The sequence below is a fragment of the Centroberyx gerrardi genome, chromosome 14 (genome assembly GCF_048128805.1).
Source record: "Centroberyx gerrardi isolate f3 chromosome 14, fCenGer3.hap1.cur.20231027, whole genome shotgun sequence".
Taxonomy (NCBI): Eukaryota; Metazoa; Chordata; class Actinopteri; order Beryciformes; family Berycidae; genus Centroberyx; species Centroberyx gerrardi.
In genome coordinates this window covers 11864056-11889828 of record NC_136010.1, presented here as the reverse complement: position 1 = coordinate 11889828, position 25773 = coordinate 11864056, and the positions used below count along the sequence as shown (strand labels likewise).

Genomic DNA, 25773 nt, shown 5'->3' with positions numbered 1-25773 from the left:
GATGATTTATGTAAAATACACAGTCCTACCTTCTTCGCCTAGAGTAGTTTATGCCTCGGCTTCAAAGCAGACACATTCCCGAGAAGTTTGAAAGATAAATACTTGATGACAAGCGCACGCACACTGGAGTTGCTGTGAGGGAAGACAAAACAAAGTCATGGACAGTCTTCAGAGAAATCTTCTATTACAGCGCAGCCGTTTGACAACTTGTAAAGACACGGAAGGCTCGCGCGATTTGCATATCTCGATCTTGGGCTTTGGAGATCATTTCAGTCATTTGTCAAATTACCCCTTCGTGTGTTGCCAATCCGTCACTGCGGGCGCGAGACAGGGGCGTCGATGGGAGCCGCCGCCGTCCGCGCAAATTTCTGGCGCTGCAGTTCCCTCTAGCGGGGGAAAGGGGAACTGCAGCAGACGAGCCTGCCCGTGAAGGTGAGGCGAGGTGGAAAGAGCCATAACAATAATCCGGACTGCCTCGCTACTCTTCGATTATAATAATGTCATCATTGGATTTCATGTAATGACAATAATAATAATGATAATTCTCTGTGTGTAACACTTCTAAAAACGTTTATAAGGTGCTTCACAATCAAGACAAACATAAAACACAGCGGCAAAAATAAAGACATTAAATTGTGTGTGTGTGTGTGTGTGTGTGTGTGTGTGTGTGTGTGTGTGTGTGTGTGTGTGTGTGTGTGTGTGTGTGTCAATAATGTTTATCAATAATGTTCTTTATTGATAAAGCATGTTTCTAAGACAATGTTTACTAATTACTAATAGGCCTACTATATAAACAAAATCAACATATGAATTAAGATAGATAGATAGATAGATAGATAGATAGATAGATAGATAGATAGATAGATAGATACATCTTTCATCAATCAGTCCTATTGACTTTATTGATATGGAAAAGCAATATTTTTGGTTGATTTATAAATGCTTACTACTAACCTTACCTCTCAATGATCAGTTAGCCTACAGGATTCTTTTAGGTAGTTATGCAATCCATCATATTTTGTAACTATTCAATGAGAAATCAAGCTTCATTCACCCACCATTTTAAGACAAGGACTCAAAGGTCAAAGGTCCACATAAGGTCGAAATGTACTGTCTCTTCGCTCCTACATGATTGATACTAATATGAAATTGTCATACAACATTTTTGTGGAGAAACTTCATAATTTAAATTACATTAAATTAAACCATGTGGCCAAATATGTGGAATATTGCTGGTTTACGAGCCTGAGTCTGGTCAATGAGTCATTGAATTAATTAATGAATCTGTTAATTAGTAGTTAATAAGTAATCTAACCCTTCGTTTACTTATTTATTTGTGGCTACTATGATGGCCAGACTGCCAACCGATAGATAGATAGATAGATAGATAGATAGATAGATAGATAGATAGATAGATAGATATGAGGATATACTTCTCTCTATATAAACGTATTTCCCATGCTTATATGTCACTGCTATAAACTGCCACTAAGGGGCGCTTTGCACAAAATAGTAGGTTGGTTGTCTGTAATTGTCAGGTTCTGCATATTTTGAGATAGAGCCCGATTTTACTGTTGGCTATTTTCACGTCATAGGACTTTAAAAATAGTCTGTTCCATACAAAGAACAGATAACTTTTTAAATTTGGGATAAGTTGGAAAACTGATATAAAAATTATATCACCCTCAAATCTGTGTATATGTTGACAAAATAGAGTTGAGTTGTGAGGACAAAATAATCAGATCAGATATAACCTATATGTTTTTCAGCAATAAAATGAATATACTAAGTGGAGTGTTTGCATGTGACGGCGCATTAGGCCCATGCAGCTGTGTGTTTATATTTTCCTTTGGCAGATGGGCTTTAAACCTGGCACTGGCATGATGTTTGGCATTGGTCAGTGTTTACCATCAGTGTGCAGCGCTGCTCGCCAGAGAGCAAGCAGTCACGGTGAGCCACGCCTATTGTCCATGTGCTTCATCCTCCCATCTCTCCATCCCTCCTTATCACACGCTCCGTATTTTGCATAAAATGTGTGTCAGTAGGGCAGCGCTCTCCCCGGCACATGCAGAGCGCACATGTAGCGTGGCTTTACTGAACGCATACCACGGTCGAATAAGCGCATCAAACTCCCCTCAGCTCCAGATCCCCGCCAATGAAAATGCACAAAAGGGTAAAGGAGAGAGAGAGAGAGTGAAAAGACTTCGCGGGATCCGCAGAGTGAGCCAAATCGCACACAAACAGACACAACACAAGTTGAAGGGGACGGAAAGGCGGTCACATTTCTCACTCACCTGCAAACGTGATTGATGTGGGTGTTTGTATCAGTGGGTGTGTGTGTCATGCCTGACGCGTCATTCACGGACATGTTTAGCCTACTCTAGATTCTTGGAATTCATGAGAATCGTTTGCTCTCGGCTCGTGCAACATCACACTCGTTCGAACCAAGGCGCACAATCCAGAGCGCAGAAGGCATCCAGGTATCTTTAGGGACACCAGCCTCTCCAGCTCACCTCTCCAGTGCACAGCTGAGCTCAGTGAGACACGCCGCTCGATCTCCTCACAGTTCACCGGCAAAGCTTTATGCTCAGTGGACACATTTCCATTACTGCTTCCCATTTTGTGCTCTATTGGGCAGGTGTTTTACGCACAGGTGTTTCTCGACTTTCTCACCTGTCTTTCTAAGACTTTTGCTCCAGTCTATTGACATTCTCAGACATCGATCTTCAAGTCAATTTAGTGTCATCAACACCAACAAGAGAAATGGATAACAGCCCTGGCGGTGGTGAGTAACATCAAACTTATCATTATATTAGTGACATTGGCAGCGACAGCTTAATTAAGAATACAGTAGAGTCAGAATTGATTGATTTGTCTTTGTTTAGCGTTGTCATTCATGTTGTTGGCAACAATCAATAGTTTAAAGCAATTTCGCTGAATCTGGCTTTTTTTTTTCTTTTTTTTTCATTAAACGGTTACATGATTTTAACTAATTTAACGGCTATATGGCTTTAACTAATATAACGACAAACCTATTAATTTATTTATTGAGATTAATCAGAATTTCTCCAATTTTATGCTGTTGCTTTAATTTATTTTGTAAATCACTTCTCAAAGTTCAGTGTTAATCTCTGAGTATTGTGTGCATAACTGTTCGTAAGACTTTGGCAAAGATTTGTGCGCAAATGAGTATGAGTTCTTAATAACACATGTATCGATAAGTGCAAGAAATATAATTTTTGTAGGTTCGTGATTGAGTGAAGCATTTTATATTTCTTTGAGAACTATGCATGATCTCGCTTTTTGCACATGGATAACTTATTCAGTCTATAGAGTTGTTCGATAATAAGACAAGAACATCCTCGGGATTAAGGAGTTGATTTTATCAGATCGCTTGCTTTATTTTCCATACATATCAGATGTCATGCAAACTGTCAAAAGGTTGAGTTGAGGCTCTGTATGTCGAAAGGCAGCGACTGCGCTCGTGATAGAGCGGAACGCATCTTCTGTGGTTGTGGTGGTGTTGGCGACTTCCTGTTTCTCCCCATGAAAACAAACTCACGTGGAGCTACAGTAGCTGTCACTGTAGTCATAAACTGTCGGTGCCAATACTTAAGTGCACACTCCACCTCGCTATCAGCTCAGGAGGTAAAAACAAGGAAACATTGATGTATAAACGGTGTCTTTGGGTGTCTTATCAAGGCCATTAGGGTAGTGGCTGGAGCATAAAAGTTAATAATCACGGGAAGTCCATCCGGTAAATGACATTAGGCAGCGTTTCCTCGAGGTGAGTCAGGCTGCACATGGTTTCTGTCCTCTCCTAATTGACTGGTGATTCATTTACAACAGCGGCGGTCACGTTCCAGCACAGGTGATGGGCGCAGCCTCTGCTCCGTGACTGTTACACTTATCTGAAGGCAGGTCCACAGAGCGCTGAACCCACTCACCGCAGCATGACTGGGCTACTGTTTATTTGATCCACAGGCCTACATTTAGTCACTGAGGCTGATCTGTATGGAACAAGCAAGGCTGTAAAAGGAGTGATCATGGATAATAGTTATACTATTAGTCATCGTTGTAGGCTATGTGTGTGGGGTGGGCAGGCAGGTTATTAATGGTTTTAACAATAAAGCACTGTTTATCCACAGGGGGGTGAGTTGCAGGGGTCACAAGAAATATCTGAGGCTATAGATTAAACAGAGTATTTCATTGTTTGGTTTTTGACAGTGCATCTTTTGGCTCGCCTTGAGGCTATTGTTGTTTATTCTTCCCCCCATCCATCTACATGAAAGCTATTTTAAAAGGTTGACCACCTTGAATCAGGTTCACTGACCTTGATTGTTCCCATAAGGTTATTGCACGGAATGCACATGACTTCACTTTCGCTCATGAGTTCAGTTCAGTGGTCTGAACAAATCTCATAAACATCATCATATCCCAGCCTAAAAATATGGCTGCAGTGGTATACGGGCTCATAAAGTCCAGCAGATTAAATGAGAGTGGGGGTCAACTGCAACCGGACCCCAGAGAGGCTGACCCACAGCCCCCATTCCACCTGCACGTTATGGGGGGGGGGGGGGGGGGGTCCCACGACAGGACAGTTTACTGATTAATTTTCCAGAGATGGACAGTAACTGTAATTGTGAGTTACGGATAATGCTACTGCAAACCCACGTGCACGTGCCAGGCATTGCAAATCCGAATTCACCCTTACGAAAAAAAAGAATTACAGCAGCCTAATCCTATGAAAGGGATATTATTAAGGATATTAGAAAAAATATAATAGGCTATAATATCTATCATGTCTCACATAATATATCATAGCCTATATGATATAAATATAAACGATGTATCATATAGGCTAGACTATTATAGGCTATTATAGACATATTATAGGCTAATGATAGACTACCTTAGGAGATTAGAAAATACAAAAAGTAGGCTACGATAAAGTCACAATAAAGTCAGAACTGTACCACAGACTCTACAAGTCCCTATAGGAACACTGTAGTGATTTTACATCAGGGCAATTCTATTATCCTATCCAAGCATTTCTTCCAATAGGAGCAGGTGATCTATAGATCTATAGGCGCACATCACATTTCACCTGGATGTGTTGTTTCTAAACGAGATGCAGCGCATTTTGAACTGACATGTTGCATTGATAAACGGTGCAGTCGGTGCTGCTGGTGGTGCACCGTCAGAGGACCACCCCCTCCACATATCATGCTGCTCTATTTCATTTGGCTCTTTAATTATAAGCCCCTGGCGGGCTTTAGAAGTTCTGGCTACTGGCTGGAGCGCAGCGCCATGTCTTCCCAGTGAAAGCACCGTCAAAAGCGTCCTCACGTGGCTCCGCTTGCAGAGCCGCGTGCGACGCGTGATTCCCGGGCCCTCCTCCCGCCGCTTCCGCGCTCTCACGGATGCTTCTGTGTTGATGCAGCCTGCGGTGATGGAAAGGGAGAGCTTGGTCAGTGGGTCAGCGATTTCATGCATTAACTTTGTCTCTCGTCACGTTTTCCCGCCTCATGCGCCTTTTTTCTTGTATTGAAAGCAATTTTTTTTTTTCTCTCTCTCTCGTTTGAATCACAGACCTCGCAGTGTTGTAGATGTCTCGAGTTTGACTCTGCAACATCTGTGCCGAACTTATCGGTTCAGGGCACACATCCGCTTAGGGTTTGTTTCAGCTGGAACGTGACTCTCCTGTTGAACATAACATGCTGCTCTCATCCGCTGTGCTCTCCAAATGATGCTGAAATAGATATAGGGGATTAAACTGCCACTCTGTTGTTGATAAAATCGTTGATAATCCTGAAATGGATGTTATTAAATCCATGTTTGAAAGGGGTGTGCCTGCCACTAATGCAAAATGTTGTCTAAAATAATCATAAAACCCATGATAGGCCTATTATATGATATCTTGATATCATATTCTAGTGTTTTGAAATTATATCCACTGCAATAGGCTACATTTAAACTAATTTAATTCCACCAGATGGTGATTGCATGGGGCAGTGCAAGTGCAGTGCGTGATGCAGCAGCAGTTTGGAGAGAGGCTACAGCACAGAAATACCATTCTATCATGTTTCTGTGATATTGACCTACTTACACAAGCCTGGGTTAGTGAAGTCTACAGCAAACACCAAAATAGCGCTCACACAGATCAGCCATGTTCAGCAGCAAACAATAACTCTTTTTATTGGCCTCTATAATATATAGTAGCACATACATCATTTGTCATTCATTGCTGTCATTGTACTTTACATAATTTTCTATTATAGCATAGCTGACAGGAAGGCAATATAAACTTTACACTGCAAGAATAAACAAACACTATGGACAGCTTTAACTGTATGTGGGGCTTTCTCTGCATTTTAGGGCAAACCAGCAAAGGGAAGGGTATAGGATAGAGGAGAGGAGATGAGAGGAGAGGAGGGGAGGGGAGGGGAGGGGTGATTGTTGTGCCTCTGAAGTGCTCACTGCTCACGTTTCCCTGCCTGCCCCTAGTCCCAGGCAGATTAGTGCTTGCACGGGTAGGCTAAGCTCACGATGGGCAGTGAGGACCTGCTGATTCTTCAATTAATGCTGTCTGCACTGACCTGAATTGTGACCAGCTTGTGCTTAAGAGAAAGTGCATGGCTCTTCATGCATGGGACATCCCCTATGGAACGTGCACTCATGACCTGAAAAAAATCCCCATGCCCCAAGGTTGAAGTGTGTTCTCAAAAGGTGCGGTAGCCCTATATCAGAACCTGGAGTTTGATGCAAGCCAGCGTATCTTGATAGTCAATGTTCCTCTAAAGCAGACTGTAAAACAGATTATTAATTGACAGTATTTATGGCACAGTGTGGCTCTGGAAGGCCATTCATAAATACCCACATGTGAGTCTTCAGGTGGACATGCAATGTGTTTGGGCGGAGGAGGGGTTGGGCCCAGGCTGTCTGCATGTAAGCTCAGGTAGAGGCAAGGTTCAGGCCTGCGTCTGTTAGGTCTGTGGCTGTGGAGTGAGTCAACAAATCCACCGACACGTGCTGGTTGAGGGATTATCAAAACACTTGAGCTAGACAAATACCTTGTGCAGCAAAGGGCAACACACAGCAACACAGGGATGGGCCTGCTGTGTTTATGCATACTTTCCATACACAATGTTGGGCTGGTTGAAACACTATATGTTTGTAATCACATGGCATGAATTGTGGATGATGGAAATTTTTTGAAAGTGGGATATCCCTAACAGGCAAAAAAGTATTTTCCTGGTGCCAACACATGGCCAATTGTGATTAATAAAATTTTATATTGGACCCATATTATTTAGATGATTATATCAGACTTAAGTATAGCCTATCTTTAGAATATTGACCTTCAGTTTGCATATTATGATCTATTTTATTCTGGACTTCTCTGGTCTATCTTGGGCTGTCTATTACACTGACTTGTCACTGCATTATTCCAGCAGTCAAATCCATAAACAACTGTAGAATAGGCTTTTCCCTTGGCAAAAACGTGACTCACTTTCTCCGACTGCTGGTGGCGCATGAACAGTAGCGGGTGAGACTACGTCCCGGTGCCACAGCATCCTCGGGGCGCTCCCCAGTTAGCGTATGTTTATAAACACAGAACCGACTTTGAGATTGTTGTGTATTTCAACACGAGACTGCGGATTTGGTTCGGCCAGTAACCGTGTCAGGAGTCCATGTGAGGCGGCGGTCAGGTGTCGTGCTGTTAGCTGGCGCTGGGCACGGTGCCAGGGGAGCGGGGCTATTATTGGAGCGGAGGAGGCAGCAGACCTCACAGACACGTGAGGCCGTGTCTCGGCTCATCCACAACGCATGACTAGAGATGCGAGAGAGGATGCGAGGGAAGAGAAACTTAAGAGATAACCCCGAACGACAAAAAACACTTCTACAGATTTAAACAGCCTGTATAAATACTGCATTAGCATGACGCAGGAATTAATTGCCGAACGGGCGCTTGGTTGGTGCTTCCGCTTGGATCCTGCCCGCTCTGTTGCTGTGCTACCAGCAGTATTTTTAGCGCCCCGCTCTCTATCCGCTCGAGCGCACCATTGTGCCTATTACACTCACGATGAGGCAACGACGCTGCAAATTCTCTGAGCTTCTTCTCTGCTGCCCAGAGGTTGTGCAACATTACATCACATCGCGTTCAACGGCGTAGAATAAGTGAACAGTTTCTAAGGCGTTCAGAGCAAATTGTCATGGCCAAATTAAATTATTATTAATTTTATTTATTATTAATAATAATAAACGTTATTCGTATAGCACCTTTCTAAAAACAGAGTTGACAAAGTGCTTTACAGGAAACAAGAAAAACAACTGAAAAAAGAAAGACAGACAGTAGTACAAAGTAGTAGTATAACTGATGCCATTTTACCTCCTATTTTATCTCAACAGCATAAAAAACCATCATGCTAACTCTCTTGCACTTGAAAAAGTATGAATGACATTGCTATACATATGTAATTAGGAACATGAACTCAAATTTGAACTGCCTGCACCCTAACCCCTGAACTGTGAGGTCATGCTGATGCCCTCTGCCCTCTCTCTTGACTGCAGCAGGTGGTGGGGTGATCCTGTATGCAGGCTCTTCCGGCAGTGCCAGCCCCAGCCCAGGCAGCCCCTCCAGCGGGTACCAGACCCAGTCACCTTCTTCCCTCTCCCAGCCCTCATCTCCGGAGGAGGTCACCTTCACAGAGATCGGGCCGTTGAAACACAGGGCGGGCGGCTGCACCACCCCATCCTCCAAGCTGGTGTTCCAGTTCCCGGAGGTGTACAGCGCCCCCCCGGCAGCAGCGGCAGCCCCCCCTCAGCATACGTATGCACACCCCATCGCGGGAAAGAGGCCATGCATGTTCCCGGGAACCTTCACCAGTGAGTGTTTCCTCACTGTCCTAATGCTTTTATCTAGTCATTTATACTCTGAATGATCTGTGTTGTTACTGTTGTTTTTCCTGGCAATCTATCTGACTGTCTGACTTTGTTTACCCCTCTTCAGAGACAGGCGGGATGGTCCTGCTGTGCAAAGTGTGCGGCGACATCGCATCTGGTTTCCACTACGGAGTGCACGCTTGTGAAGGCTGCAAGGTAAGCCCCCCTGCTCAAAAAATCATGTTGAATGATTCCACACTGGATTATTTTTAGGCGTCTTTTTCATGTGACGATTTATTTTTGGGTTCCAGGGGTTTTTCCGCCGCAGCATCCAGCAGAACATCAACTACAAGATGTGCGTCAAGAATGAGAACTGTCTGATCATGCGCATGAACCGCAACCGGTGCCAGCACTGCCGCTTCAAGAAATGCCTCTCCGTTGGCATGTCGAGAGATGGTGAGACTTCCTGACACATTTTTTAATGAGGGGCCCTCATGCGATCTTGCCAGTGTGCCACAGTGATCTGATTAGCCAAAGCAGCAGGGAAATGGGCAGCCAGAATGAGGCACTGTGCTGATATGTAGGTCTGTGTGAAGAATGTAATGCAGAAAGTCTTTTGAGGTCATCGTGCCAGTAGCGCAATCACTCACTCTATCAGCAGTCCTGCATCTGCCTTGTCCTTCTACTGTGTCATTGCAGTACATGAGATCACCATCTAGGCTTATATCACTCTCTAAGTTTCCAAGTGTCTTTCTCTTGCCCTTTGCAGCATCCTCCCGTTCTGTTGCCTCTGTACTCTCGTTCAATGCGGCCCCTCCCCCTCCACGTGCCCACCATGTTCCCTGAGCTCCCTCACATCTCCCCCTCAGACAATGATTTATGAGAATAGGAGCCTTGAAGTCCCTGAAGCTATCTGTCATCCGGAAAACTGCAGCAAACACAGGAATTATTTTAGGAAATTGGAACAGGGTCAACTTGATTACCTTGTGTATGCCCTTAGAACATCTTACCGCAATTAATGAGGGATATGGCAACAATTAAGCTAGGGATGCAGAAAACAGCCTGACGCTGTGACAGGATTTATCAGGCATGACGCTCGCATCACCTACTTTTAGCTCTGATAGCTGAACATTGATTGATCATCTATCATCACAGATTAAGAAAATAGCTGGGCTGACCTAGAAAAACAATACAGAATTGGGCCTATAGTGTACTCATACATCATGACCTACTTGGTGTAGTTTGCCTGTCTCCTTCCGCTCAGTATGGTTTCTGCTTATCTCCACCCTCCAGTGCTCTGCATTGCCTAATCTAGTAAAGAGGTTAGTGTTATTTCTGCATGTGCTCGACACTTTTGGTGCACATAGAAAATAGGGTCGCAAAAGGCAGCTCAGTAAGAGAACAAACACTCATGTCGACCCCCTTAGAGGAGATTCTTGATAGATTCAAGGACCACAACCTAGAAACCCCTTTTTGCTCTGTTTCAGATATTGCGAAAACAGGAAAACCACATGCAACTGCCTGCAGCCCACAATAAATAGTACACCCTGATTTCACATCAGGCAGCTGTTTGACTTTGGCTCTGCAATATAGGCAAATATTTAAGTTCGTTGGCATGATGGCATACTTTGCTTCCTCTAACCAGAGCATCTTTTTTAGAGCTACAGCTCATTAGTCCACATTTTGCCTCTTTTTAACTATGATGAGACGGATTAATCTCATGCCAAATGATTGGCTGTATCCTCATCTAGGGATATGGTACTGCATCCCACAGGCAATGAACAGATTACTGGATATTTTATAAAATAAACATGGCAGTATCTAATGTGTAAATGGCCTCACCTGACCCAACATGGTATCATTATGTTTTGATGATTTGATCTAAATTGCTTATGTGTACCATCTAGGAATCAGGGTACATACATTTACTGATATTATTGCTCCTGTGAACATTTTTGCTATATTTTCATATAATTTGAGTTATGGTGTATACTTTGTGCTTTCGGTTTTTGCAGGCATCTTTGAAGATGTACCCCCCACACACACACACACACACACACACACACTCTCTCTCTCTCTCTCTCTCTTTCCGTGCTTCACAATCTCTCACTCTCACTCCTCTCTCCTCATTCTCTCTACTTTCTCCTCAAGCCCACCTCTCTCGTTCCTCTCCCTGTCTCGATCTCAGTGCTAGTGACATCACGCTCACGTTGCCCCACTGCCCTACTTACAAACAGAGGGAGGGAGAAGGAGAAGGAGAGAGGGCTGGATAGAGGAGAGGATGAGGCGGATGGTAGCAGGGGGGTCTATAAATAGCCTCTCCAGCTGATGGTTACTCTGGGGGTCGGGGGGGGGGGGGGGGTGTACGGGTGAGGAGAGGAAAGTGTTCATCCAATCAAACCATGCACAATCTGTATGATTTACTGTAGAGCAATGTTTCCACTGGATAGATAGGATGCATCTTAAAGAAATTAATTTGTCTTGGTTTCAATGGAGAGTACTTATATTTCCGTGACTTGATGCTGTTTCAGAGGGCTTTCCATCCCACCAAGAAAACTCCTGGGGATAACATTTATTGAGACAATACAAAACTGACAAAATGTGTGCATGTTTTAATTGTCTTATGTGCAGAACAAATGTACATGTTTTAACAGAGAGTGGAAATTGATCTGTCTTCACTGCTTGTGTTTTCTCTAGCTGTGCGTTTTGGCCGCATCCCCAAGAGAGAGAAGCAAAGACTTTTGGATGAGATGCAGAGCTACATGAACAGCCTAAATGAGTCGGCTGCCATGGACATGGACTCATCTCCAGTGAGGGACACCCCGTCCAGCCCAGAAGATGGCAACTCTAAAGAGGCCATCGGGGCCATCTCCAGAGCCTACCGTGACATCTTCACCAGCAGCAGCCAGGAGAGAGCAGCCAAGAGGGCTCACATCGCCACCAACAACAACACGTCTTCCTTTTCTCAGGATGCCAGTTATGCCCATGTCTCCTCTCACCCCAGTTCCACCCAGGGTTACCAGTCTTGCCCTGCTGCCCACGTCGCTCGCTGCCCTGTTGCCCCCAATGACAACCAGCCCACATTCCCCACTGTGGACAACAGTCGTTACGCCTACTTGGTGTCATCAAATCAGAATCATGGCCAGTCTAATGGTACCACACCTCAAAGGGGCAGATCTGCCAATCATAACAATTATTCCACTGCAGGAATAACCCAAAATCAGCCTTCCTGCCCGTGGAAATTAGCTGCAGGAGCTAAAGTGCTGGTAAGTACATGGAGACTTATGACGTAGATAAAGACTCTTGTTACAGCCTGTATCTTGTCTGGCCAACAATTTATGACTGTTTCTTTGTTTTCTCTCTCTCTCTCTCTCTCTCTCCCAGGCTTGCCCTCTCAATGCATGCCCTGTATCAGGAGCAGATCGCAGCAGTCAGCAGATATGGGAATCCTTCTCTCAGTGTTTCACTCCTGCTGTCAAAGAGGTGGTAGAGTTCGCCAAGGGCATCCCAGGATTTCAAGAGCTCAGCCAGCAAGACCAGGTCATGCTGCTCAAGTCGGGCACCTTCCAGGTAATGACCTCCATTATAAATGATTTATATTGCTAAAAATGAATACAAAATATGTCAATCTTCTTGATGAGTGTGAATTTGAATAACCCTTACCCTCTGTTTCTTGGCTGTGCTTAGGTTCTGATGGTGAGGTTCTGCACGTTATTCAACGCTGAGGAGCGTACGGTGACCTTCCTTAACGGCCAAACTTACCCCCTGTCCACCCTGCGGGTCCTGGGCATGGGCTCCCTGCTGGACGCAATGTTTGAGTTCAGTGAGAAGCTGGGCTCTCTGGGGCTGGAGCCTGATGAGATGGCCCTCTTCATGGCTGTGGTGCTGGTCTCTGCAGGTGAGGGATCAGGGAAATAAGAGTGACAGAGAAGTTACAGTTTGTTAATGAGCAATAACACAGTGATTGTCTTTGTCAACCACTCACGTTGGGATCCTCTGTGTTCCTCAGACCGTTCCGGCATCTCTGACATGCAAGCTGTGGAGCAGCTCCAGGAGGGTCTGATCCGCGCCCTGCGGTCCCTGATCACCCGCCGGCGCCCAGACGACAGCGCCCTCTTCCCCAAACTCCTCCTGCGCCTGCCGGACCTGCGCACCCTCAACAATCTGCACTCTGACAAACTGTTGGCCTTCCGCATCGACCCTTGAGCAGGCCACTCAAGAACAGTGCACACAGGCACACGCATATACGCAAAAACATACACACACACACACACACACACGTTTACTCATTATCTTCCAAGAGCGGGACTTTCTTGGAAATGAGGAACAAGGAATTGTGCAATCTGAAGTATTTTTCAAAAACATAAAAGAGGGCAGTGATGAACATATTTTTGATTCAATGTTGATCATCATTCGATGTTTTGCGACACACACACACATACAAACACACACACATACACCTGAAGACCTCTTGAGGGACATTGTTCTAGTCAGACCATAAATCAACATGTAGACTTACCATTACCCTTTTGGACAGATAAATTGTGCACTTACTCAATATTTCCAGTGTACTTAAGACCAAAAGCCAGTTCACTTAAGTTCTCCTTATTCCTACAGTCGTATCAACAGGCCATCACTAAACCACAGTTGAAAGAATTATATCGTAGATCCAGACAGTTATTACTTAGGGACCATTTGTGATGACTGAATATGTGTCAGTTTGTGTTTAAGAGAAAGGGACCCTGTATATAATACATAGTTAAACCTGAAATATTAAGGTCATTGTGTATCACTGTTTCACTAACAAACATACCATCAGCATTAGTACTGGAATGAAACCACTATTTAACGTGTCACCTGTACACAATAGGACCCATTCTATCTTTTACCATTTTTGGATAATCTTCCAGAAAAGTGTCATTTTACACCTTGGGTTTGAATATGCCAAGTTAATAAGGCAATGGCATTTTATTATTATTTCACAAAAACATTGTGTCTGCGTCATTGTATCGTATCTGGAATCACATCAGGACCGATGGAGACTCTCCATGCATGTTGGATTTTGTAGTTCTTTTGTTTGTTTTTGTTGCTGTAAATATTATGTTTCCCCGATGTCTCTGTATTAATGACTGAATTGATATGGTGGATCTGACAGAAGAGTTCAGTGTCAAGAGGAATGTATTGACCTTCCTGCACTGGGTGGGGGTTTGGCCATGCCAAGGGGGCTTTGCACTGGAGAATACATATTAGGGATTCTCAGACGGCTCAGACCTGCTATCAGATGATGTAACCAACCAGCATAATCCCTGAAATCACCAGCACTCACTCCACATGCACCCTTTCCTCTGCCCCCAATGTTTGTCATACAAACACAAGAGATATTTTTGGGTGAGGGATCTTATTAGATTGGTATAGATCCTCTCACTGCTTGCTTGTTTGATTATGGTTGATTGAGCACATCTTGTACATTTTGTAAATCTTTCTTCCTGAATAGAAATGATATAATGATATAAAGTTGAAATTATGTACCTATTGGTTCTGCTTGTGTGTCTTTCTTTTGTAACCATTCAGGGAAAATACAATAAAGACAAAGAAAATGTGAGGATCAATTATGGGGATCACAGAAATGAGAAATGAATGAGAATTGAAAATGTACATTGGCACATCTGAGGAAAGTTACAGGTGTCGCCTACATTGTCATTCTCCAAGACACAGGGTCAGGACTAAATATCCTAGGGTTATTAGGGTGCACAGCATATAAACTAGGGTGATTACCTTCGTAGACATGTGGATGACAGAAGAAAACAACGTGACAGTGGGTGTGTAAGGGTTAACAGTATTCTATATTATGTGTTATAGGCTATGCACCTGTTTTACTATTTTTATCCAGGTGTAGATTTGATCAGCAAAAGTGAGAACATCACGACCTAGTTTTCAGGAACTACCTATTTCAAATAACGACGCATTCATTTGTAAATAAATAAATCACCGCAGGTCAGGGCATACTCCACTTTATCCTTTCTCCTAAAACCTTGAAATCAAAAGACGCAGCAACAGGGCCACCTTGTGGTGAAATGACGTCGAACCCGGAAGTGTGTGATCTGTTGTTTGCACATCCTGGTGACAACAATTACTTATGTCTCCAACTCTCAGTGATGTTTTATATAACCTCTCAGTGCGCTGTGGAAGTGATATGGGACGAGTTTCAAACGATATGGTAAGAGAAATTATATAGCTTCAGATGTCACTATCGAACACAAATGTTAGGATGGTGACGCTACTTAAAACGATTTTAGCTTAAAGGCTAGGTTAGCTAGTAGCACGTTAGCACACACGTCAACTGACGCGTTAGCTTGGTATGAAAACAAGCTAACTGTTTAGCATCTTAACAAAACCCTGCTGACTAGCAAACACACGGCAACATTATCCGTTTAATTGTTTGGCTTAACTGACAACAGGCTGACATCCATTAGTGCCGATGAAACTTGACTGCTGTCCTCTAACTATGCAGCTTTCTCGTTCATAAACGAGTTACTGGAGCTTGTCTTACCTGTCTGTCAACAAGGCAAATAGATCGAGAGGGATTAATTCAGTGGTAATTGTACCGTTATGATTTGTGCTACTGTCCATACATGCCACACAACTGTCCACCCTGTCTCTCCACAGGTTTTGAGAGATAACATTAGATAGAGAAGAGCTGAAGAACCACCAGGACCTCAGGTTTGACCTCAAGTGGACAGAGTTTCTGACACTATGTTGGTGACAGCGTATCTTGCCATCATTTTCCTGCTGGCCCTGTGTGTTGGCCTTGAGCTCACAGCGCGACGCCTCACCCCTCCTCAGCCTGCTCCTACAGCTGTAGCCAATCCAGCCTTCCGTCGCTTTCAGGGTCTGTTCCTGCAGGCGTACCTCTTGGCCCTGTGGGCAGACTGGCTCCAGGGCCCCTACCTCTACAAACTCTACCGCCACTACAGCTTCCTGGAATCCCAAATAGCCATCTTGTATGTGTGTGGTTTGGCCTCCTGTGTTCTGTTTACTCCTGTTGCAGGCTGGCTCCCTCAGGCCCTGGGCCGCAGACAGGCATGCCTGCTCTTCTGCCTGTCCTACTCAGCCTGTTGTCTCACCAAGCTGTCCAGAGACTACTTTGTTCTGATCATAGGCCGTGTCCTGGGGGGTCTGTCCACATCCCTGCTCTCTACCACTTTTGAGTCCTGGTACGTGCACCGGCACGTAGATGTCCATGATTTTCCCAAGGAGTGGATCCCCAGCACCTTCACCAAGGCTGCTACCTGGAACCACGGGCTGGCTGTGGGAGCGGGGCTGGTGGCTAACATGCTGGCAGAGTGGCTCCACCTGGGGCCGGTGGCTCCCTTTCTCCTGGCTGTGCCCTGCCTGGGGGCCTGTGGCTGGGTGGTGCTGACAGAATGGGGCAAGGAGGAGGCCGAAGGAAGTGGGGAGGGAGACAAACAAACACCGCTCCTCGGGGCTCTGAATGCACCTCTGGCCCGTATGTCTGCCAGGGTGCGGTTCTGGCGCAGCTGCCAAGAGGGACTGCGCTGCCTGCTGTCAGACAGGAGAGTCATGCTCCTGGGTGGAGTGCAGGCTCTGTTTGAAAGTGTCCTCTACATCTTTGTCTTCCTGTGGACCCCTGTGCTGGACCCCCATGGACCTCCTCTGGGAATAGTGTTCTCTTGTCTAATGGCTGCCAGCATGGCTGGCTCCTTGCTGTACCGCCTAGCCACTTCCACTCGCTACCGTCTACAGCCTGGCCACCTGCTCTGCCTGGCCGTGCTGATGGCCTTCTTCTCCTTCTTCATGCTAACTTTCTCCACTGCCCCAGGCCAGCCTAGACCTCACGAATCCTTGCTGGCCTTCCTGCTGCTGGAGCTGGCCTGTGGACTCTACTTCCCTGCAGTCAGCTTTCTCCAGGGCAGGGTGATCCCAGAGGAGAAGCGGGCTGGGGTGTTGGCCTGGTTCCGGCTACCTCTGCACCTGCTGGCCTGCCTAGGGCTGCTGGCGCTCCATGGGGAGGTTTCAGGAACAGGTGGAGGGGAAGGAGGCAGCGGCACAAGACACATGTTTGGGGGCTGTGCAGTCATGATGCTGGCAGCTCTCCTTGCTGTGGTGAGTCTGTTCACCCTGGGCAGAAACGACACAGACCTGAGACTGGAGGGAGCCAGAGGGGAGGGGGAGATGTAGTGAGCAGGAGGTGGACCAGAAATCCAGTTACTGCTTCACTGGCCTCAAATGAATTGTGAAGTTTTTGTATGACTGAAAGCAGAATTTTCATGTCACCTCCAGGAATACTCATCAGTTTATGTTTTGCCAAAATGCAGCACTGAAAGAAATCATAGTCCATAAGGGCTGCTTGGGTAGATTATAGTTAGATTCACGTTACAGTTTTATATTTATTTGCTTTCCTGGCTGCTCTTAACATTAGCTGATCTTGTCTGTCTGCATAATGATGCTCCAGGAGATGGTGTTATAGCTGGGAACACGGCCATATCTACCTTGATTTGTCAAGTGCATTGCTGGAAACTTTGTCAGCATAAGCCCCTGTGTCATTCAGTTAACAATTTCAGATAACATGTAATTGCTTTATTGTGTCCACCCACAGGCAGATGGGAGGATGTTGATGTGGTGGAATGGAAATAGTCCATTTCCCCACAAGGATCATTAATGCTGAAGTTTCGGTCACACATTATTTGGATAGTCCAATATTGATACTAAACCTCCTATCAAGTGATTATATTGTGTCACTAACAAGTCTACTGAGTTTCAAGTGATACTCATAATTTGTTTATAGATAGATAAAAGATGGAAGATAGATAAAAGTAGTCTATAGATAGAAGTAGTCTATAGTTCTATAGATATTCAGTGTCTGGGCTTGGGTTAATCTTAGGGTTAGGGTTAATGTTAGAAATAGGTTCAGGTTAGGTTTAAAATTGTGGTCAGAGTTAGCGTTGGGGTTAGGCTAAGGTCCGGGTTAGGCAGTCTGTGGAGATGCACCAAATAATAAACAATTAGTTGAAAATCTACTTTTTGTCACCTGATAGTTGAGTATCAACATTGGACTATTCAAATAAAGTTTTACCGAAGTTTCAACTTATCTTAGGAAACAGAAATGAAAAGACTGGAGCTTCCAGAGAGCTGAATCCGTATCCAAAGAAATGAGGTTATGAATGGCATGTGGACCAATATCTGAATGTCAAATCTTTTACAACACTTTATAAAACATGTTATCTCTTCTTCTTGAAAAGAGCAAAACAGGTCATTTTGGTTTTGAATAAATACTGTTTGTTTTTTTATCCATCTATATTTTCTCTAGCCTTTGTGCCATTTAATAAAATTGTACATATTGTACAGAAGGAATAAATTGCTTTGTATTACTATCATTTCCACTTTGTGACTTATTAATGGATGTTGGCCACATGTTATATTTTGTTCTGTAGTGGCAGGTGGTGTTTCCAACAAATCCCCAAAATGCCCCCAAAAATATCAGCTATTTAAATTTCCAATATTTGTTAGAGGGGATGTTTCCCTCTTAATAAACACAGTGTTCAAATTATTAGTCAGCGAAGATTTTGGAGTTTATTCAAAATTAACAAATCCTAAGTATCAACACCTGTTAGCACATTCCCTACCCATTGCAATTCATATCATAGTAGTATTCAGCAAAACATGTTATATGATATCAGAATTGGATATTTTTCAGCCCTAGTAGTATGGGTTTTTCCCATGATAGGAAATCATTTGAAAGTATCAATGATTTAGCCCCTGCACCCCCCCTCCTTGTGTTCACTGCAGACCACATTTCCAGATTTCTCTGGTCTTTTCCTTCTCTTCTCTGCTCATATTGTCATGCACTATGCAAGCCACCATCTTCCCCATTTTTCCTGATGGTGTGGTACAGTCCCAGCTTCTCTCTATGCTGCAGCTTCACCTGGATGCTGCTAGAATATCCCTCTGTGGGTGAGGGAGGGGGGGGGATCTGTGCGAGTCCTAACTGCGTTGTTGTTGGATTACGCCACTGTATCATCAGAGGGTGTTCAGTCTGAGCAGGCAAGAGAGGAGAACATTATCAATCCAGTGTCCTTTCTCACAACTATCAGTCCTTTTTTGTTAGACTCTGCAAGAACCACACTATCAAGAAAGGGGACACCAGAGGCTCAGTGACTGGTTCACACACAAAACAAAGCAGCCGTCTGCAGAAAGACAGACAGAGAGACGGGCATCATGACACAGGGCAAGGTAAGGGCTTCTGTTAATCATAACTCATTCAATCCGTCTTTCCTTCAGTATTTAACAATAATGAAGACACACTGAGCTCTTATTGGGAATCACTGCATCTGGGTTAGATTATGTAACAGTCATTGGATGTGCGTGTTTCTGCTCCATCTCTCTGTAGTGGACTACTTAATGGTAGTACAGGCTGTTCGACACTAGATTTTGTAATCTGAGTGATTTAAGTAGTTGAAACACTGCAATGTTTAATAATATTGTTATAGTGTAATGTAAGAGTAGTTTTGTGTGCTGCAGCTTAATATCTCTAGCCACAGGGTCCTGCATAATTCCAATAGTTGTCACATACAGTGGCTCGTCATTTAATTTATCAATGACATACTCATTGAATCTTGTTTTTTTTTGTTTATGAAGAATTCATAAGAATAATAATAAGAATATGGTATATTTCTGTTGTTCAAAACTAAGCCATTGTTGTGATTCTTCTACTTGAGTTCACTATATGAGTGAAATGCGTCACAGGCTGTTTTTCCATGTTGCGTCACCATGACAACCCATTTCTTTCGTTACCTCTGTTACAGCCTTGTCATGTACAGCGATCAATAGGATCAGTGTCATCAATCAAGCGTCTTACGCAGGCTGCATAAGCTACTTCCCTGTGGCTGATTGACAAGTCATTTCCTTACTGTCCATCAGATTACGCAATTCAATTAGCTGGGACCAGATTTGTTGCTCAGTCTTTCATCAAACTCAATCTTAATCGCTTTGCATAAGATGTTACCAAACATCTGCAAATCTGTGATGATCTAGTTCAGTCTGTACTTTTCTTTCCATTTCCTCAGATTGAGAAACTCCTGCCCTCTGACTTAGTTATTCATCATTTAAAAGTATGAATGATGTCATGTGATGCTTTATACCTTTATATTCTCTGGGAGAGAGGGGTGTATGTACAAGCTCAATATATTAGGTCAGACCAGCTATTTGACTCACTTACTGACAGACTTGGGAACAGCCTTTACCTATGAAGCATTAGGTTATAGCTGTAGAGACGTAACCTCAGGACTGGAAACATTTTACACTTAGGACCAGATATTTTAATTTGAGGTTCAATCTACAGGCCAGGGAACGTCTTTATTTGATTACTGATTGATTCTCACCTAAGAGGAATTATGCGTCTTATAAGCTAAAGGAAAACTGTTTATATTTTGTGCTATCAGCTTGCACTTGCAAACAAGACCACCAATGGCACCTCCAGCGAACAGGCCTCGGTGTCTCCACCGCCTCCCAGCTACGAGGAAGCCACTGCCGGTATGATTATACCTTCTCCACATGTATTTTATCATCATGTTACTCCAGGTCATTATCTCCAAGAATAAACTCATTTGCCGGTATTTATAACATGTTTCAGGGTGGTGTGGTACTGCTGATCTAGAACTGATTTTACCTTTTACAATAACTGGGACACACAAGGGGGATTTGGGTCAGCACCCCCAACTCTGAAGGCCTTGATAAACACAGGCCACATACAAATATGGGATTACTTATATGTTGGCTGGATAAAAAAAAGTGATAAATCATAACCACCAAAAAGTGTTATTATATTAATGTTTTCTATAGGCACCAGCACCCCCTGCTACAGTGATGCTGAGATGCTCACAGAGTTCACCTGGGATGATAAGAACATCAGGAGGATCTTCATCCGCAAGGTATCAAAACTCTGTCCTAAAATCAGTAGGTTAGGCTACATTATGGAAACAATTAGTGTGCTAGCTCTGTTGGGAATGCTTTTAACATTAACATTACTGAGCAGATCCATGTATCATTATGCAATGTTTTTTCATAGTAAGTTGCCTTCTTTCAGGTGTACGCCATCTTGATGATCCAACTTTTCGTCACTCTTGCTATTGTGGCTCTCTTCACATTCTGGTGAGTGTTACAGTGAGTTACTAGATGTTGCAGTTCATCATCTTGTTCATTTTCTCTCCGGTTAAACAATATAGAATAAGCAAGTCTGTTGTTAAAAATCCACTGGGTTGTATATTTATTTACCCAAGGCTCTATTGTTTTTAGCGATCCTGTGAAGGAGTACATTCAGTCCAACCCAGGCTGGTATTGGGCCTCTTAGTAAGTAACAAGTTTAGTCAGTCTCAAGTCAGTAACACAGAGTCTCTCTGTATAATGTTGGTTTATGACATACAGTATCTAATAAGATGTGTTTTTCTTGTTTAACACAGCGCTGTGTTCTTTGTCACATACCTGACTCTGTCCTGCTGTTCCGCACCAAGGTAAGTTGTCATTTCTCCAAGAACAACAACAAAAAATTGTGACTCACCTAAAATATTGCAACTCAGATCCTTCTTTACTCCTACAGGAGACAGTTTCCATGGAATCTGATTCTACTTGGCATCTTTGTAAGTACAAGTTTCTATTTCATGTGTTTTCTTTATATGTATAGTGTATAACCATGATTTTTTCTTTGTTTTTGTTTTTTTTACGATGAGCGGTGTTTTCAAGTCAAATATAAAGACTGTACGATTGAGCGTTGTATACAGTATGTTCACAGATTATAAAAGCTGTCTCCTTTTAGTTCATGTGTAACATTCACGCCCCAAATGATATGGATTTACTATATAACTGCCAGTAAGCTGACAGTTAAAAATGATCTCAAAATGAATTGATGTTGTGAGAGTTTCTGTTTTCCAGACCTGTAGTTATCTGAAGAGTGACAGTTGATTAAATTCCTACATTTTCATGTGACTGTCTGTCCTGTTACAGACCCTCTCCCTCTCCTACATGACAGGGATGTTGTCCAGGTACACTTGTGTGTCTGCTCAATGTCTTATGTGGTTGTCTGTTGTTTTACTTTGCAACGTCATTGCTTTGCATGCCTTCTGCAGACTGTCTCCTTGGCCAGCATGATGGCTTTTGCATCCATGTAAACGACATAGCAGTGTGTTTCCTTTACGGTATGTAGGGTTACAGTTTGTGTGGCTTGTGATGCAAAACAGGTATATAAAACTGTGTTATGTATCTCATTTTTAATTACTTAAAACACATCTTGACCAAGTTTTCCACATTTCTCTCTAATAGCTTCTATAACACCAAGTCAGTGGTGATGTGTCTAGGCATCACAGCCATGGTCTGTCTCATTGTCACTATCTTCAGCTTCCAAACTAAGGTGAGCAAAATCAAATTCGGTAATACATTATTTAAATAATATTTCTCCCTTTCTATACTTCAGATTACATTTGAAACATACAGTATTAAGAGTGGAAAAACGAGAGTTGTGTTTGTTTTTCATGTTGTTTGATTAACATAGATTTGATTTCATGTCCTTTGTCCATCCAGATTGATGTGACATCATGCCAAGGCGTGCTCTTTGTCTTCTGCATGGTCATGTTCATCTCTGGACTGGTGCTGGCATTCGTCCTCCCCTTTCAATATGTAAGCACAACTATCCAGATCAGGCACTTTCATCAGTTGTGTCTTAATGTGATGATCAATATAGTGGAATCACATCTAATCAAGCCCTTTGTTGCACATCAGGTACCTTGGTTGGATGCTGTCTACGCTGCCTTGGGAGCCATACTGTTTACCATGGTAAGTGTATGTGTTCACAGTATAAAGCCATATACTGTAGGTCATCAGCATCAAAGAGAGATGTCTTTATTTTATGTTGTATTTTCTGTTTTAGTTCTTGGCATTTGACACCCAGCTCCTCATGGGGAACAAGCGCTACACCATGAGTCCAGAAGAGTACATCTTCGCCACTCTCAATATCTACCTAGATATCATCTACATCTTCTCCTTCTTCCTCCAAATCTTTGGAACAAAAAGAGAGTAAACCCATCTACCTCCCTTTCTGATCTCCAGACTAGGGATTCACCGATATGGAAATCTGGCCAACATGATAACCGTCTTCTCAAATTTTGGTGATGGTGGTGGTGATGATGATTCCAATTATAACAGTTGTTGTATTTTTTTCTTTTTCTTTTTTTTGCCCGCTACTGATATGGTCATGAAAATATTGTGAATCCCTTGTACAGATAACCCAGAGATGATCAGCATCTACTCCCACGATGTCTACAACTCTTCACCCCTCTCTCTAGCATGTAATGGATCCAGACCGTATTGCGTGGTTAGCTTGGTAGCTTCACCCAACCAGAAACATCCAGTGATCTTCTCCCATAAGGCGTAGAGTATCAAATCGTAGATAAAACATGTTGAGTATCCATCTAAAGCTATATCGACGTGTTTGTATCCATACCTAGATGTCATAAATCTAACAACAGATGTCAAAGCTCTGTAAGAGGTCATTACTTCTGATCTACAATACATTATGCATGACTGTAAGAAAGGAACCATAACTATGCCAATGTACATTCATCCTACCATTGGACTATTGCTGTGGGTGTTGGTTTAGTGAGCGAAAGCACAAAATGTTCCTTGAAAATCATCAGCCGAAAAAAACAAAAACAAAAGCTTTAGAGACATTGCCTATAGTGTAGGTGTTCATCTCCATCCTGTTCTGATGTTGTCACAATACTCTGTGCATTACAAGGACTTCCTTGGCTGTTTTTAACAAAGTTAGTTGATGAAGGTCGACGACATCCTGTTTTTTCCTGGTTTTTGAATGACAGTCTGAAAATTATGCGATTTATGGGATTTGGGATTTTGCCTCATCTCTGCCTTGATTTGTAGCTCATATTCTCTGTATGTGTATAGGCAAACTCTTTTTACTGATTTTTGTTCTGTAATATTTAACTATGAAGTTGCCATTCGCTGCATTTACATTGCAGTGATGTTTGTTATTAGTAAGCAATTTCTCGAGGATTTGTGGTTGAAGCTGAAATCTTTTGAATGAAGATTGTTTTGACTAAATTTTTCACTGTAGATATTTAGCTAGTTTGTGCAGACTTTTATTGATATTAACTATTGGCATCATCATTTTAATGCTGATATTCTTTTAATTTTTTTAGTTTGCAGTGGCAACATGGTGAAACAACATGATGACAGTGCCATACATGCATGGACAATTTACTGCATTTGATAATTTGAAAAAGTGTCTGGAAGGCTATATTTCATGAGATTTGAATTTTATTTTTCTATGAAAGCCCTGAATGTTACATTTCAGAAAGTATTTATTTGTGTGATATAGAATGAAGCTTGAAATGAATTTATTATCCTTCTAAAGTGGCCTTGGAATACCTTGTTGTTTATTTGATGATTAGATGTATTGTTTTAGAAGTAGCCTACATTTCACTGTAGTCTTGGTGTTACAGTATTAATTTATTAAAGGGTGACTGTGAATGAAGGCACTTGCTGTTTACCTCTAATTTACTTCTGCATTACCTGTACTATTTGTTAGCCTTGATTGTAAGAAAAAATATATTATCCACCATTTGACGTGACTTCTTGAAAATGATTAGGCCCCTAATAGTAGGCCTACAAAATTCTAACAAATTATGGTAATTAGGCTATGGTGGATAATGGGCAGTCTATTTTGAGTTTTGCAGACCGGATTCTCCCTTTCTTAAACTGTCCCTCCCGCTGTGATGAACACATCCCTTTAATCTCCAGTATTTCAGAAGAACTCTCATTTAGAGTTAATTGGGTTTTTTACACCAGTCCTATCGGTGAGCTACGCATCGGACAGCTCTATGGCCGCCGTCGCACATTCAGTGCAAAGAGCGAGACAGACAAACAAAGCAATGATGTAGTAGAAATGTCAGTAGGCCTATAAGTCTTGTCTTTTTAGTTTTACAATTCAATATTGAATAGAAAACTGGAAAACTCCAGTGCAATATTCTAAAATCTCAATTTGTTACCCATCAGATAAATAAATGCTAATTTGAGATTTAATGCTCGCTTTTTAATTTTGTCAGATTTTGTTTTGTTTTTTGTCATTTGAAAAAATAAAAAATGCATGTCGTTTGATTGGCAGGAGAACCCAAAGCGGAGGATGGATCGTTAGCCTATTGGTCGGTGGAGTCCGTTGTCCCGCCTAGCCTCCCGCTCATAGAATTTGAAGTGATAGAACGGTCATTAAATCTAGTCTCTTTATTGTCATTTGACTGGTACACCTGCAATGGCTGCCATATAATGCTTGATAATGTTGTAATGTAAATCAGGCTGCCAAAGGAAATTACCATGAGGAAGTGTCCTTTCTATCCATTCAAGTTCTGTGCTCCCGCCTAATCATATTGCACTAAATTTTCTATTTTTCAAATTTTAAATGAGAAAATAAAACTGATAACCGTAAGTAACTACAAGAGAACGGTGATTTATTTTTTTATTGAGCCTCCAGACTGAACATTGTTTCCTCTTGGTTTTCCATTTTAGATTTTTTGCCTTAATTTTTAATTGTTAATTGTCACAAAGATGAAAGTATAATGGGGTGTTTGAACTTCACTGAGAACAGAGTTTGGTTCAAAAAGATATTCGGCATAGAAATTGCCATTCTATTTAGCTACGATTCAAAACATAAATAAATTCAGCTAAGCCACAAAAAAATTGTCCTACAACTGTGAACGAAGAGCTTGTGTGCGTGCGTGTCTGTTGCAGGGTGTGCTGGAAATGTTTATTTTCAGAAGTCAATGTTGGCAGCTGTGACGTGATTGATAGTTGATACTCTATGCTTCAATG

The 25773-nt window shown here is 42.8% G+C and overlaps 4 protein-coding genes across 4 annotated transcripts in view; 3 read left to right on the top strand and 1 right to left on the bottom strand.

The window, feature by feature from the left end:
• The window catches only part of rarga (retinoic acid receptor gamma a), a 45782-nt gene extending 45738 nt beyond the window's left edge, over positions 1-44 (bottom strand). Inside the window, exon 1 of the mRNA XM_078288006.1 lies at positions 30-44. The gene's annotated coding sequence lies outside the window, so the exon portion shown is untranslated. The remainder of the gene's footprint in view (positions 1-29) is intronic.
• A 2175-nt stretch (positions 45-2219) lies between these two features.
• nr1d4a (nuclear receptor subfamily 1, group D, member 4a) lies at positions 2220-14418 on the top strand. Its single transcript, XM_071906782.2, has 8 exons — positions 2220-2785; positions 8578-8889; positions 9014-9102; positions 9198-9342; positions 11584-12152; positions 12271-12456; positions 12574-12784; positions 12896-14418. The coding sequence occupies exons 1-8, from the start codon at positions 2764-2766 to the stop codon at positions 13090-13092; spliced, it is 1731 nt and encodes a 576-aa protein (XP_071762883.2). The 5' UTR covers positions 2220-2763; the 3' UTR covers positions 13093-14418.
• A 577-nt stretch (positions 14419-14995) lies between these two features.
• slc61a1 (solute carrier family 61 member 1) lies at positions 14996-18243 on the top strand. The gene is made up of 2 exons (XM_071906795.2): positions 14996-15103; positions 15553-18243. Exon 2 carries the CDS (start codon positions 15640-15642, stop codon positions 17083-17085), a length of 1446 nt encoding a protein of 481 aa, XP_071762896.1. The 5' UTR covers positions 14996-15103; positions 15553-15639; the 3' UTR covers positions 17086-18243.
• Positions 18244-19040: 797 nt separating this feature from the next.
• Positions 19041-24371, top strand: LOC139917622 (protein lifeguard 2-like). The gene is made up of 12 exons (XM_071906797.2): positions 19041-19137; positions 20346-20436; positions 20746-20834; positions 20990-21054; positions 21199-21252; positions 21363-21413; positions 21500-21539; positions 21904-21941; positions 22219-22306; positions 22477-22572; positions 22675-22728; positions 22823-24371. Exons 1-12 carry the CDS (start codon positions 19123-19125, stop codon positions 22970-22972), a joined length of 831 nt encoding a protein of 276 aa, XP_071762898.1. The 5' UTR covers positions 19041-19122; the 3' UTR covers positions 22973-24371.
• Positions 24372-25773: the final 1402 nt, after the last annotated feature.

Coding starts and splice junctions, on each gene's coding strand:
- nr1d4a (XM_071906782.2), top strand. CDS start 2,764: ATGGATAACAGCCCTGGCGGTG. Junction 8,890..9,013: donor GTTCCCGGGAACCTTCACCA/GTGAGTGTTTCC, acceptor ACCCCTCTTCAG/AGACAGGCGGGATGGTCCTG. Junction 12,457..12,573: donor TCAAGTCGGGCACCTTCCAG/GTAATGACCTCC, acceptor GGCTGTGCTTAG/GTTCTGATGGTGAGGTTCTG.
- LOC139917622 (XM_071906797.2), top strand. Junction 22,573..22,674: donor TCGTCCTCCCCTTTCAATAT/GTAAGCACAACT, acceptor GTTGCACATCAG/GTACCTTGGTTGGATGCTGT. Junction 22,729..22,822: donor GAGCCATACTGTTTACCATG/GTAAGTGTATGT, acceptor TTTCTGTTTTAG/TTCTTGGCATTTGACACCCA.
- slc61a1 (XM_071906795.2), top strand. CDS start 15,640: ATGTTGGTGACAGCGTATCTTGCCATCATTTTCCTGCTGGCCCTGTGT.